Source organism: Octopus bimaculoides, chromosome 22 (assembly GCF_046866305.1).
Source record: "Octopus bimaculoides isolate indiv1 chromosome 22, ASM4686630v1, whole genome shotgun sequence".
In the NCBI taxonomy this organism is placed as follows: domain Eukaryota; kingdom Metazoa; phylum Mollusca; class Cephalopoda; order Octopoda; family Octopodidae; genus Octopus; species Octopus bimaculoides.
The window spans coordinates 35981431-35997641 of NC_142949.1; the positions used below are offsets into that span (position 1 = coordinate 35981431).

Sequence of the window (16211 nt, forward strand, 5' to 3'; positions counted from 1 at the left end):
AGATAGAGAGAGAGAGAGAGAGACAAGTGGATTGCAGTGATAGTGAAAACTAACAGGAAGTACAAAAAAAAATATTTCCAAATGTATTATTAACAACAGGATTTTAATAACTTTCAATGCGAATTGCAGTAATTTCATCTGTGATACTCACGATGCTAAAAAGAATGGGCACAACTGTGGTGGGTGTATTATTTAACGATTGATGATGTAGCTGCTGTTTCTAGCAGTACGACCCACTGCAACGTCGGACCAGGAAGTGAATTTGTTAGATTTTTTGAAGGGAGATAACTTTCAAGGGCGAGATCGCTCAGATACGACGAAAACTTTTAATGCCGGAAAAAAAGTAAGTCTAACTTTATTCCCGAATTGAATTTCAGATGGAAGGATGCCTTATACAGGTAAAGGATAAGGAAGTTAGTTCTTTCTTTACTCACTGCTTGCGTTTTATTTCTATAAAATATTTTGTTGATGGGGCTAATGTAGTTTCGCAACTTCCCTTGAAAAATGCAAAGTTTTTCACGTTTCTACGTTTTAGACGTCGGAGATTACGAAAAAATTTTTTTAATCCCCCACTCCCTTAAAAATTTAGAACTTTTTCGAAATTTTTTCCCCAGTGCCGGAGATCCCGAATATGCAAGAAAGTACGTTTTCAAAATTTTTAATTCAATAAGCTTGTATAAAGAGACGGATATGAATGTCTTCCTGGAGCTAAAAACAACAGTAACACCTTCTAATAGGATCACCACATTTAGTTGACAAATATATTTTATGAATAAACAGACAGGGATAAATAAATAGACAGATACATAAATAAATGGATGAAAAAGTTCAAAATTTAAAATTGGGGGAGGAGGTGAATTTTTAAACTTTATAACATTAATTATTAAACATTGCTTGTTTCTCATTTAATTTACATTCAATTATTATTTACGATTATTTAAGGCAAACACAAGTGAAACGCAAATTCTTTTCACTTTAATGTTGTTGTCTGTATTTAATTTCGATTTGTATATGTTCGTTAATTCGCTACGATCTCTTTAAAGTGAACAAAGTCAAAAATTTTAATTGGGAGAGGGGGGAAATGCGAAACTGCATTAGCCCCGTTATTGATAAACGTAATGTTATTATATATATATGGCCCAACAGGTTGTTGGGATCTGACGATAAGCCATAAAACTAAGCTGTTTGGTAATTTTTCAGATTAACACCCGCACGATCTTCACTAGGGTGTTAGGGTTAGGGTTTTAGGGTCAGGGTTACGGTTACGGTTTGGGTTAGGGAATTCCGTCCTTAACCGTAACCCTAACCCTAAAACCCTAACCCTGACCCTAAAACCCTAGAGCCCTAACACCCTAGTGAAAATCGTGGGGGTGTTAATCTGAAAAATTACCAACTGTTTATGGACGAGAAACCTAAGGTAATCCCATAAACCGGTCTATCCCTACTTTTAACATTAAAATATGTGTGTTTACACATATTTTACATATATATATACATGTATACATATATTACATACATTTCTATGTGTATATATATATATATATATATATATATATATATATATATATATACACACACATTTATTTATATGCAGTTAAGTATATTTCAGGTCAGAGTGACCAATGCTTTTGCATCCATAATAAAGAGCTTACCTCCATGGATGACTCATGTATATATATATATATATATATATACATATACATATAGGTTTATATATATATATATATATATATATATATATATATATATATATATATATATATATATATATACATATACATATAGGTTTATATATATATCATCATCATCATCATCGTTTAACGTCCGCTTTCCATGCTAGCATGGGTTGGACGATTTGACTGAGGACTGGTGAAACCGGATGGCAACACCAGGCTCCAATCTAATTTGGCAGAGTTTCTACAGCTGGATGCCCTTCCTAACGCCAACCACTCAGAGAGTGTAGTGGGTGCTTTTATGTGTCAAACCTATATATATATATATATATATATATATATATATATAAACCTATATATATATATATATATAGGTTTATATATATATATGTATATATATATATATATATATATATGTTATGAGCGAAAATGGTGTCAATTAGACCCAGAGGTTTCAGGTAATGCTGAGTAAGTGCTAGGGATAGACTACAGTTGAGCTCCAGGTTCGGTGATTATGTGAATAAGGGGTCCAACGTAGGTCATATATCATGTATATATATGAGGAGTTTATTTTAGTTTCTGTCTACGAAACCCACTCACAAGGCTTTGGTTGGCCTGGGGTATAGTAGAAGACACTTGCCAAGGCCCTGCATAGTTAACCACACGCTTGTGAAATGATCTTCATAACCACTCAACCATATCTGTGCTTCATTATTAGCTGTTTTATGTATATATGTATATATATATATATATACTCTTTACTCTTTTACTTGTTTCAGTCATTTGACTGCGGCCATGCTGGAGCACCGCCTTTAGTTGAGCAAATCGACCCCGGGGCTTATTCTTTGTAAGCCTCGTACTTATTCTATCAGTCTCTTTTGCTGAACCGCTAAGTGACGGGGGACGTAAACACACCAGCATCGGTTGTCAAGCAATGCTAGGGGGACAAACACAGACACACAAACACACACACATACATATATATATATACATATATACGACGGGCTTCTTTCAGTTTCCGTCTACCAAATCCACTCACAAGGCTTTGGTTGGCCCGAGGCTATAGTAGAAGACACTTGCCCAAGGTGCCACGCAGTGGGACTGAACCCGGAACCATGTGGTTGGTAAGCAAGCTACTTACCACACAGCCACTCCTATATATTCTTATTTCTGTTTCTCTTTACCAGATACCATGATGGAGGTTGACCACAATCTAAATGTTACTTTAGTCAAGATAGCTGAAAACCTTCGAGAGAAGGATGTGAATAATTTGAGGTTCCTGTGCCATGATATCCTACCAGCAGGAGAAATAGAAAAGTGTAATGCCTTAAATATAATTGATATACTTTCAAACTACCATATTATCACTTCAAATGACTACAATTTTTTATCAAAATGTCTGAAGAAAATTCATAGGATTGATTTATTGAAAAAATTGAATTCTGGTTCATCTAAAATTGATGATTTTGAACCAAATGAATTAAATCCATTTAGGTAAGTTTTTTTTCTTTTCTCTTTATTTTCTGTTAAAATTAAAAAAAAAAAGTGAAATAAGAAATGAATTGAAGAAAAGCATGTTTAGATTAACACTCAGAATGTTAATGGCTCATCTATTAATTAAGCGACTCATAAACTGCCTCACTACCAGCAATATCTTTAAATATCTTTAGGTAGTGTTTAGGTGACTCTCCTGCATCTAATCACTGTCCTGTTCTCCTGCTGTTGTCAAAGAGTATCCATTTCTCATCACAAGTAATGTTTTGATGCAAAAATGGTTTTTTTCCAGTCAAGAAAGCAATAATGAGCATACTTTGAGACATCTTTTTTTTTAATCTCGTTCAGTTGATGTGGAACAAATCTATCCATTTTCTTGACTTTTCCAATTTTTTACAAGTGTCCAAAAACAGTTGTGCGAGATGTTTGGAGTTCTGATGAAAGTTTTTGAACCTTTGTTCCTGGATTTTGTTCAATCAAAGCATTTAATCCATCATGCCAAATAACTGATTTTGGCCTACTCCTTGGTTTATTTTCAAGGCTATCATCTGAACGAGAGCTTTGGAACCATCTCTGAACAGTTCTGATGTCAACAAAACCATTACCAAAGGCCCACTTGATATTCCGTAGTGCTTCTGCGGCAGAGTGACCCAGTTTGTACTCATACAAGAAAATCACTCAGTATAGTTTTGTTGTTATCATTTTCATAAGGCCTGAGGGTACGAATTTTGTATACCAATATTGTTGAGAAAGAAAAAGAGTCAAGATTAAATGCATAACTGAGTTTTTAAATGACTGAAATAACGAATAAATAAGAATGTGACATTTCATGTGAAACAACCTAATATTATAAGCAAAGAAAATAACAGGCTTATTGTTTTATAAATTTCAGATCATTACTCTTTGATTTGGCATTGGATCTGAGATCAGAGGATGTTAAAAAACTGAGGTTCTTTTACCGGAATCATATAAAAGAAAATAATGTTGATGCTTTGTCTATCTTTACTCTCTTGTTGGAAGGTGATGTTATAAATGAAAAGTCTTATGCCAGTCTTGTGACTAATTTGTCTTCAATTAGCAGAAAAGATTTAGCAAGTAAATTAAGAGGTAAGCAATTATCCTCTTCTCTTTCTTCCTATTTCTCATTTCAAATTATATTTATTCGATTTAATCAGCTTTCGCTGTTTGTTGTTTGAAACAGACATGTTTTCCTAATAAATCACTTCTCTCTAACATCTTTGAATGAGAAAGAGAGAGAGAGAGAGAGAGAGAGAGAGAGAGAGAGAGAGAGATAGAGAGAGAGAGAAAATGTGTTTTTTATGTGTGTGCTTGTCTATGTGTGGGTGTGGGTGCTCAATGTGGTGGCTTGATCTACTAGAAATAGCAGCCAAATATCACTAAAAACTACACCCTACCAACTTAAAAAAAAACATGATATTTTGACTGATATAGTTATGGATATATAAATTAATGGAATGATCACAGGTGGAATGCAAGCAGAATTACAATCTGTTTGATCTGAGCTGACCCAGCACTAAACAACAATGACATGTTTTAGCAGTTTCACTTCCATATTTCTGTGTATGTATATATATATATATATATATATATGTATATATATATATATATATATATATATATATATATATATATATATATATATATATGTATATATATGTATGTATATATGTATATATATGTATGTATATATGTATATACATATATATACATACACACACACACATATATATGAGTGGTTGGCGTTAGGAAGGGCATCCAGCTGTAGAAACTCTGCCAAATCAGACTGGAGCCTGGTGTTGCCATCCAGTTTCACCAGTCCTCAGTCAAATCGTCCAACCCATGCTAGCATGGAAAGCGGACGTTAAACGATGATGATGATGATATATGTATATGTATATATGGCAAATGAGACAATGAGGCCTGGTGTGACCCCTGGCCTTGCTAGTTCCTGTCAAACTCTCCAATCCATGCTAGCATGAAAAATAAACATTAAATAAAGAAAATATAAAAACCAGATTCTAACAACGTTATGTGATGTTAAAATAAAAGAGGAGACTATAAAATACAAGAATCGGGTGTTTTTGTTACACAGAATCTCGTCAATCAATAAATGTTACTTTAAAATCGTTTTCCTTTTATGTAGACTACTGTCATTATCCAGTTGAACAGAGAAGGCTGCCCATTCCAGAAAGTCATGTGAAAGGAGGTGAGGAATTGTTTTATACTTTATCTATCTTCCATTTGTTTCAGTTATTGGAAAGAAGAATTTAGAAATTCTGAGAGAACGTGAAATAATTCTTTTTTTTTTCTTTTTTCTTTTTTCCTTTCTTTTTTTTTTTTTGTTTTGGAATAGTTTAACTTGGATCAAATAAAGCTATAGATAACAGCATGTAAATATTAGTTTCACCTTTTCATTACTGTATTTCTTTTAAGATGTTCTGTATTTCTTTCAATTAATTTTAAATATAACAAAGAATTTAGTAAAATAACTTAGTTATCATTAAGTAAGTGTTAGGAACATAAATTGTGACTAAGGTTTGGTGGAAGATTTTAATTCAAAACTTATGAAGACAAGACATTTGTAGTACAGAGCCAGAGGCGGTTTCAGCCGGGTTGGTAACAAAAGGGTTAAAAAACCATTTTTACATGGCACAAGCATTAGAGAGGTTGTCAAGTCTTCAGTTGGACTGGACTTAAGGAACCTTTCACTCCTACTTCTCCTCTGCTTGCTTATCAATCACTGTAAAGGGTGGGTTGGGGGAGCTTTTGCCATAGTATCAGCACAGAAAGAGTTCCCTTGTAAGTACTTACTACCCTTAAAGCTGTACTCACTACCCTTAATAGCTGTACAATTGCTCTTAAATATAAAAGGAGGTAGTCAAAGAAATGTGTATTTGCAATGATTTTGTCATTTTATCTTCCTTCTGGGCCTTTGCAGCTGAAATATAAAGGTTTTTGTAAAACTTTCTGCATTGTTAGAAGCTTTCTTTCTTTTTTTTTTTCTTTTTCTAATTTGCATTTATATTTCTCTATCTCTGTATTTTTGGGTATTGTGATCGCTATGATGTTGTCTAATATAGAATATCTCTAATATGCAGGCCAAGGAACAAAATTGCCTTCCGAAGAAGCTTCAATATCCGAATGTGAGAATCTCTTTTGTATTTCATGTTTTTACTTTTCTATGCTAAATAAAATATTTTAATAAAATATTTTAATAAAATATATAATGCATGTAGAATGTATAATATATAAATTTTTATATTCACTCACACACAAACATTATGCAGGGGAAGCCCCAATACTGCACTTTTCGAGTATTGCTTGTGAGAATTTATTTATTTTGTATTTCAAGTTTGTAATAATGCCAGGCTCAAAGGCCTACCTTCAGAAGGAAGAAGTCCAAGAAATGTGTATTTACATGAAGTTTGTCATTTCATATTCCTTCTTAGTCTGGGCCTTTGCAGCTGAAATATAAAGGTTTTTGTAAAACTTTCTGCATTGTTAGAAGCTTTCTTTCTTTTTTTTTTTCTTTTTCTAATTTGCATTTATATTTCTCTATCTCTGTATTTTTGGGTATTGTGATCGCTATGATGTTGTCTAATATAGAATATCTCTAATATGCAGGCCAAGGAACAAAATTGCCTTCCGAAGAAGCTTCAATATCCGAATGTGAGAATCTCTTTTGTATTTCATGTTTTTACTTTTCTATGCTAAATAAAATATTTTAATAAAATATATAATGCATGTAGAATGTATAATATATAAATTTTTATATTCACTCACACACAAACATTATGCAGGGGAAGCCCCAATACTGCACTTTTCGAGTATTGCTTGTGAGAATTTATTTATTTTGTATTTCAAGTTTGTAATAATGCCAGGCTCAAAGGCCTACCTTCAGAAGGAAGAAGTCCAAGAAATGTGTATTTACATGAAGTTTGTCATTTCATATTCCTTCTTAGTCTGGGCCTTTGCAGCTGAAATATAAAGGTTTTTGTAAAACTTTCTGCATTGTTAGAAGCTTTCTTTATTTTCCTTTTCTTTTTCTAATTTGCATTTATATTTTTTTATCTCTGTATTTTTTTGGTTTTCTGCTCTCTATGATGTTGTCTAATACGAATACCTTTAATATGCAGCTGAAAATACATCACTGATTTCCCAAATATCTAAAAGTTCTACAACTTTTGAATGTAAGAATCTATTTATTTTGTATTTTTACTTTTCTAAACTAAATAAAATATTTTAATAAAATATATAATGCATGTGGCATGCATAATATATGAATCTTTATGTTCATTCACACACATCATCAACATCGTTTTAACATGCAATTTTCCATGCTTGCATGGTTTGGCTGAAGTTTATTGAAGCAGATTTTCTACAACCAGATGCCCTTCCTCTCATCATCTTATACTTATTTCCAAGTTTGGAGACACACACACACACACACGCCCCCCCTCCATACACATGACTGGATTCCACTGTTTCCGTCTACTAAATTCTCTCACAACACTTTGGTCAGTCAACGAGCTATAGTAGAAGACATTTGCCCAAGGTGCCATGCAGCGGGGCTGAACCCCAAACCATGTGGTTCAGAAGGAAACCTCTTAGCCACAGACTCACACCTACACCTATTATATATGTACATATATAATGGTGCAAAACTGAGTATTACCATTTGGTTGACACCTGTTGAAGAATTAGGGACCTTCTCTGTCTGTTTCTCATCTGGTTATACACCCTCAGTATAAGTATATGATTTTTATCTGTTTACAATGCATTTTGTCATTTATTAAGTAACGGTACACAATACACACCCAACTTTTGTTAACAGGAAGTCTATACATATATTCTGTGTGACTCTATTCTTGTCTTCATTCTTTCTCCTTTTCTCTCTCACCCTCTTATTCCTAGTTTGTCCAATTTACCCTTTTTTCTCTCTCTGGCCCTCTCACTTGTATTTGTGGCCTTTGTCCTTTCCCTCCCCCACCTTCATTCCTTCCCTTATTTTCTCTCTCCATCCCTCTCTCTCTCTCCCTCTTTCTTGCCTTCTTTCTCCTCTAACCTGCTGCTGACACTTGACCTGTGGTCAGCTTCCCTTCAATTCTCTCCCTTTTTCACACCAGCTGCATAGCTATCTGGTTGCAAAAATTTCTCTGTCAAACCATCCCACCCATGCCAGCATGGAAAGTGGACATTAACTGATGATGATGATGAAACAATTTTCTGTTTTCTCTGTCTTTTAAGGTAGCAGAAAGATTAGTAGAGAATATTATAGAATGGAATCTCTGCCAAGAGGTCAGTTCTATTTCGTTTTCTCTCAGTTTTTTTTTTATATATATGTATGTATCTGTTTTGATATTTCTTTGACGTCACACGACTACCTGGTCTTTGGTTGCTTTCAGTTTGAGTTGCATGTCTAACATTGTACCCAGTTGCACATCACCATCCTCAGATGTCTTTAGCATTGTTGCACAAAATTCCGCTTAACCTTTAGTCACTTCTATCTCAACTCATTGACATGCGGATATCCAGATTGGGCATTTGCTTCGTTACATCTCCCTCACTCGTTTGAGAGAGTCTATGAAGTTCATTGACAGTCATCTCAATCTTGAAAGAACTTACAATGAAAAGAAATTAAATAAAGTTCTAATGAATGTGTTCAGTATCCCCATATCATAAACTCACTTAAATTCACTCCTTATATTTATTTGTTATTTGAAATCTAATGAATTAAACTCATTTCACTTGCCTTTTTTTAACTTTATTTTCATAGGGTATTGTGTCATAATAAACAACATTGAATTTAGAAGTGGGTCACTGAGACAAGGGGCTCAGGTAGATCAAAGTAAGTTGGTCTTCAGAGACCTTTTCAAATTTCATATACTCTTTACTCTTTTACTTGTTTCAGTCATTTGAGCAAATCGACCCCAGGACTTATTCTTTGTAAACCAAGTACTTTTTCTATCGGCCTCTTTTGCCGAACCGCTAAGTTACACACAAACATATACACACCAACATCGGTTGTCAAGTGATGGTGTGGGGGACAAACACAGACACACAAACATATACACACACACATATATATATACATATATACGACGGGCTTCTTTCAGTTTCTGCCTGCCAAATCCACTCACAAGGCTTTGGTTGGCTTGAGGCTATTGTAGAAGACACTTGCCCAAGGTGCCACGCAGTGGGACTGAACCCTGAACCATGTGGATGGTAAGCAAGCTACTTACCACACAGCCACTCCTATGCCTATGTTAAGGTTATCGCCATAGATTTTCTATAATAAATTATAGCCAGCACCGATTTGTTATGATGTTTAATATCTGAATACATCTAATGTAAACAACAATGCGATAAAAGATGGAAAAATTAAGGAACACTCTGTTGGTTATGAGGACGAGGGTCCCAGCTGATACAATTAATGGAACAGCTTGCTCATGAAATTAACGTGCAAGTGGCTGAGCATTCCACAGACATGTGTACCCTTAATGTAGTTCTCAGGGAGATTCAACATGACACAGAATGTGACAAGACTGGACCTTTGAAATACAGGTACTACTCGTTTTTGCCAGCTGAGTAAACTGGAGCAACGTGAAATAAAGTATGTTGTTTAAGGACACAACATGTCACCGGGAATTGAACTCACGACCTTACAATCATGAGTCGAATGCCATAACCACTAAGCCATGCACCGTCACAATGGAAAAATAGGTAATGGGTGTATATGCATATTTTAGGAGTTCTTCCTTCTTTAGTATTACTTGTGATAATAGCACTGCTAACACAGTAGGATACATTTGGCACCGCGCCAGTGGAGCACTAACAGCACTGTCGAGCGTGTTCATTGCCAGAGCAGCTGTCTGGCTTCTGTGCTAGTGGCCCGTAAATAGCACCATTTGAGCATAATCGTTACCAGCGTTGCCTTCTGGCACGTTAGAAAATCATTCGAGCGAGGTCGTTGCCAGTGCCACTGGACTGGCTCCTGTGCAGGTGGCACGTAAAAAACACCTTTTTGAGCGCGGCCGTTGCCAGTATCGTGTGACTGGCCCTCGTGCCAGTGGCACGTAAAAGCACCCACTACATTCTCGGAGTGGTTGGCATTAGGAAGGGCATCCGGCTGTAGAAACTGCCAGATCAGATTGGAACCTGGTGCAGCCTTCTGGCTTCCCTGACCCATGCTAGCATGGAAAGCGGATGTTAAACGATAATGATGATGAAAGTGTTTAATATACTTTGTAGTATATAATTAAATCTGGTGTCCCTACAAGTCATTAATTTTCAAATTTTTATTCTTCTAAATATTTTTTCTTCTAAGAGTTACCTGTAGTAAGCCGATGCAATGAATTTCTGTTTTGTTAATAAACAGATGAGATAAACCTGAGACTATACCAGTCTATTATAGGAAAGGAAACGTTCATCTCTTATCTTTTACTTGTTCCAGTCATTAGACTGCAGCCAAGCTGGGGCACCACCTTGAACAATCTGCTTTAGTCGAAGGAACTGACTCCAGTACTTACATTTTTGACAGAGTAATCTGAATATTGAAGTCTTGAAACTATAATATACAATTGCTATGTAATTATTAGTATCATTTCTATAATTAATTAAGAAATATTATAAATCATATTATTATAATCATACTATTTTTAAATGTCTTTTTCTTTGATTTTTAAACAATTATTTAATATTATATTACAGAGAAACTTCAGGATTTATTTGAAAAATTTCAATTCACTGTAAAAATACATCAAAATTTAAGTAGCGATGAAATGAAAGCATGTTTAAAAAAATATAGTGATGAAGACCACACGCAGTATGATTGTTTTACCTGCTTCATCCTATCACATGGAGCAAAAGGTGAAGTATATGGAAGCGACAGTATACCTGTGGGGATTATTGAGTTGGTAGAACTCTTTAATACAGACAAATGCCCGTCTCTTCAAGATAAGCCGAAGTTATTTTTCATCCAAGCATGTCAAAACAAAAATGATCAGAAAGATTGTTCTTTTGATGCTGTGAATGACTGTAAGTAATGTTTGAATTCTTTGATCTTTCCATGATAATATGTCTGAGGAAGAAGTATATTCTTTTATTTGTTTCAGTCATTTGACTGTGGCTATGCTGGAGCATCGCCTTTAGTTGAATGAATCAACCCCAGGACTTATTCCCCGTAAGCCTAGTACTTATTCCATCAGTCCCTTTTGCTGAACCACTAAGCCACAGGGATGCAAACACACCAACATCAGTTGTCAAGCAGTGGTGGGGAGGGGGTACACAAATACACACAGACGCAAAAATACACACACACACACACACACGAATTTCTTTCAGTTTCTTATTTCTTTGTTGCCCCCCAGGGGGCTAAACATAGACAGGACAAACAAGGATAGAGAAAGGGATTAAGTTGATTACATCGACCCTAGTGCGTAACTGGTACTAAATTTATCCACCCCGAAAGGATGAAAGGCAAAGTCAACCTTGGTGGAATTTGAACTCAGAATGTAACGGTAGACGAAATACTGCTAAGCGTTTCGCCCACCGTGCTAACGTTTCTGCCAGCTCACAAGGCTTTGGTTGACCTAAGGCTATAGTAGAAGACATTTGCTTAAGGTGCCATGCAGTGGGACTGAAAGAAGCCTGTCGTATATATATATATATATATATATATATATATATATATGTGTGTGTGTGTGTGTCTGTGTTTGTCCCCCCAACATCGCTTGACAACTGATGCTGGTGTGCTTACATCCCTGTAACTTAGCGGTTCGGCAAAAGAGACCGATAGAATAAGTACTAGGCATCCAAAGAATAAGTCCTGGGGTCGATTTGCTCGACTAAAGGCGGTGCTCCAGCATGGACACAGTCAAATGACTGAAACAAGTAAAAGAGTAAAAGAATCTATATATGTATATTTTCTAAATGGTGATATTCCAACACAACTTTCTCTAAGATTACTGTATGGATGGTTTATTTCTACTGTTTTTACATGAAAAGTGAAATGGAAGAAAATGAGATACATTTTCATCATTTGCTGCTCTTTTATTTCCTGAAAGGTTAAAAAACACTCCACAGGCCATGTGGTAAGAAGCTGGTTTCCCAACCACATGGTTCCAGATCTTTGGCAATCTGCTCTGCTTGAGTCGATTCATGAAGCCAAATGGAATTGTTGTCATGGCCAGTGCCAGTAACACATAAAAGATTATCATGTTAGTGACGTGTAAAAGGCACCTGTGCCAGTGACATGTAAGAGGCACCTGTGCAGGTGACGCTTAAAAGGGATCCGCTACATTCCTGGAAGGTTGGTATTAGGAAGGGTATCCAGCCATAGAAATCAAGCCAAACCGGACTGAAGCTCTCCAGCTTACCAGTTCCAGTCAAACTGTCTAACCCATGCCAGCATGGAAAATGGATGCTAAACAATGAAGATGACAACTATGATGTAATTTCTTTGCTGAAAGATCCGATGGATCTGGGATAGACAACAACAACCAATCCATTTGCTTTGTTTTCTCCTTTTAGGCATATATTATGGAAATCCTGTGGTAAAAGCAGATGTTTCTATCTTCATGTCTACCATTCCTGGTTATTTTTCATTTCGATGTCCAGAGGAAGGATGCAGATTTATCAAACACATTACTAATGAATTTGAAACTTATGCAAAGGAAAAGTAAGTATTGTAATTTATTCCCAGTTGATGCAAATATGAAAAAAAAAACGTTCTTATTTTTCTGGGGTTCAATTACTTAACCCTTTAGTGTTTAAACCGGCCACATCAGGCCAAAATTGTCTTCCTGTTTTATGCTCAAACCAACCAGCTCTGACCTCTCACACCTACCCTACAAAGTCATTCTAAAAATAATCAGGAACATCATTAAAATCTCAGAGTTACAAGATGCTGTACAATTAATTTAAAACAATGTAATTAAACAGGCCTTACATTTGTCAGAGTAATCTGAAGGCTAAAGGGTTAACTGTGTTCTCCCACAAAGAGAAAGAAGATTAGAGAGAAATGTTGGGTGTTGCTAAGAGAGAAGAGTGTTCTTCAGTTTAAGACCTGCAAACAAATATCAGCCAACATTTTGAAATATGAAATTCATTGCAATATATTTCGACAATGTAGGAGTGGCTGTGTGGTAAGTAGCTTGCTTACCAACCACATGGTTCCGGGTTCAGTCCCACTGCATGGCACTTTGGGCAAGTGTCTTCTACTATACTCTCGGGCTGACCAAAGCCTTGTGAGTGGATTTGGTAGACAGAAACTGAAAGAAGCCCATCGTATATATATGTGTGTGTTTCTGTGTCCGTCCCCGCAATATTGCTTGACAACCAATGTTAGTGTGTTCATGTCCCCGTAACTTAGCAATTCGGCTAAAGCGACTGACAGAATAAGTACTAGGCTTACAAAAAATAAGTGCTGGGGTCGATTTGCTCGACTAAAGACAGTGCTCCAGCATGGCCACAGTGAAAGAATAAAAGAATGATGATGATGATGATAATGATGATGTGCATCTTTGCATTTTCAGGGATCTTCTAGAAATGATTACAAACGTTATAAACTGTGTGTCAGCTGAAGGTAAAGATAAACAACTGCCGACCCACAACCATCAGCTTCGGAAATCTTTACGATTCATTAGTTCAGATTCCTTCACCAGCCATCAGTAATACGATTGGTATGTATCGTCCTTTCTTTCTCTCTTTTTGTCCTCCTCCTCTTCATAATATGTGTATTCCTGTGTGTGTGTGTTTGTGTACACGCATCAAGTACAATTGTATTTTATGCATGCAATTGGCGGTCTGGACAGCTCCCTGGCTTGTCAGACTGTCCAACCCATGCCAGCACGGAAAACGGACGTTAAACAAGGACGATGGTTTGTGTGTATGTGTGTGTTTGTACATTTCTGAGTTATGTGTGTTGGTTTTGTATTTGTGAAGAATGCTAAACTGTTGTACTACACTTTGACAATTTTTCATATCTTGGCATCTGAAGCAGCTGGAGATACGTTAGTTTGACCAAAAGAACTGGCTATTGCTAGCAAAAATAAATATTGAAAGAAACGCATTTGTCCGCTTTCCATGCTAGCATGGGTCGGACAATTTGACTGAGGACTGGCGAACCAGATGGCTACACCAGGCTCCAATCTGATCTGGCAGAGTTTCTACAGCTGGATGCCCTTCCTAACGCCAACCACTCAGAGAGTGTGTGTGTGTGTTAAATCTGATGTAGAATGTATGTGCTGTGATAAATGCATAAACTGATATGAGATAACATGTATGTATAATGCAACAGTATGTCACTTTTCTTTGCCCCAAACAAACATATTTAGCCTTATTTTACTTTCAATTATATTGGTTTTTCTTTTCATTTCAGAAATACATGATATAACAATTTTTTCGTGATGTATTAAAGTATACATACAACATAAACACTAAAATATATTCAATGATATATGATATATTAATGAAATTAATATTCATAAAACATCAATGATGAAGGAACTATCTAGAAGCACAATTCTAGATTATTTAAATTTTTTTCTTTAATCTTTTGACTTGATTTAATCAGCAGACTGCAATTACCATATTTCCCAACATAGAAGTTGAAATTTTCGGACCAGAATAGATCCTTTACGGATCTTGTTCAAAACGGGGGCACCAGTATTTTCTTAACGAAACACTTTGAAACTTGGGACACTGGTAGAATGTGTCATATAAAACATCTTTTTCTCTTAGTCTTCTTAACAAAAAAACGTACATCGCAAGTTATTTCATGTGAAAGTTGTCGTATTTCTGTAATTTCAACCAATGACTGACGTCCATTCAGCCGGATGTTATTAAGTGCTGACTATGTAAACAAACGATTCTCTAACCCTAACCCTAACCTTTCATGCAGTTCAGGCAAATGTTAACGAAATAAATACGCGTGAAAGAAAATGAAAAAAGCAAATGTTGTACACATACAGTTCAGGCAGATGTTAACGAAATTATAAATGGAGATTAAATACGCTTTACACCGCTTAAGAGTAAGTGTAAACAGCTGAATACTTGTCAGTGATTGGTTGAAATTATCGAAATAAGACAATTTTTTACATGAAATAAATTCGAATACCAAAATTTTTTTCTGTTCTATAACACAAAATAGATAAGTATACGAAGTTTGAAAGTCTTTCGGTACCCAAAACACTACATAAAACATTAATGAAAACTGGTGCCCCCGTTTTGAACAAGATCCAAATTTACTGCCATAAAACCAAGGCGGCGAACTGGCAGAAACGTTAGCACACTGGGCGAAATGCTTAGTGGTATTTCATCTGCCGCTACGTTCTGAGTTCAAATTCCGCTGAGATCGACTTTGCCTTTCAGCCTTTCGGGATCGATAAATTAAGTACCAGTTGCGTACTGGGGTTAGGGTTAATCGACTGACCCTTTCCCCCAAAATTTTGTGCCTTGTGCCTAGAATTGAAAAAAAAGAAAAAAAAAAACCCTAAAAAAACAAATGTTTGGTCAACTTATACTCCAAGATAAATTTGGAGAAAGACATTTCATTTGAAATGCAGCAGCATTTGGAAAGATGGTGGTGATATCTGAATATTTACAATATATACAGTGTTGACTTGTATGCTGGAAGATATGGTACAGCCTTCAGATGTTTCAGTTGATTTTATCCATGTATTTTGTCGAGTTCTTCAGAAGTAAATAGACACCCCATTATACTGTCTTACCCACGTGGACACTATTCTTTTGGTATGATGCCTATACATTTTAAATCGTTGAAACCTGTACAAAGTGTGACTACTAAATACTTGATTATGTATTTAAATTGGATCAAATAGCATTATATTGTTTCTAGAAATAAAGCTTTCAAAAACTATGGTGTCTATGGAGTTGCTTGTTCGATAGTAACACACTCATGGTCGCAGTCCAATGACTGAAACAAGTGAAAGATAAAAATCTGTATATATATGTGTGTATATATATATATATATATAGGCGCAGGAGTGGCTGTGTAGTTGC

General features: G+C 35.6%; 1 protein-coding gene across 3 annotated transcripts; it reads left to right on the forward strand.

Annotated features, from left to right (window-relative positions):
• The first annotated feature begins 203 nt into the window (after window positions 1-203).
• LOC106867725 (caspase-8) lies at window positions 204-16068 on the forward strand. Of its 3 annotated transcripts, none has more exons than XM_089339603.1 (13): window positions 204-343; window positions 2861-3167; window positions 4060-4274; window positions 5332-5394; window positions 6287-6331; window positions 6813-6857; window positions 7325-7378; window positions 8436-8486; window positions 8965-9036; window positions 10899-11225; window positions 12720-12867; window positions 13724-13870; window positions 14569-16068. In XM_089339603.1, exons 2-12 carry the CDS (start codon window positions 2866-2868, stop codon window positions 13860-13862), a joined length of 1461 nt encoding a protein of 486 aa, XP_089195729.1. In that variant the 5' UTR covers window positions 204-343; window positions 2861-2865; the 3' UTR covers window positions 13863-13870; window positions 14569-16068. The 3 variants fall into 3 exon arrangements, with proteins under 3 accessions (XP_089195729.1, XP_089195728.1, XP_089195730.1); XM_089339602.1 differs by having other exon boundaries at window positions 280-398; XM_089339604.1 differs by having other exon boundaries at window positions 305-413.
• The last annotated feature ends 143 nt before the right edge of the window (window positions 16069-16211 follow it).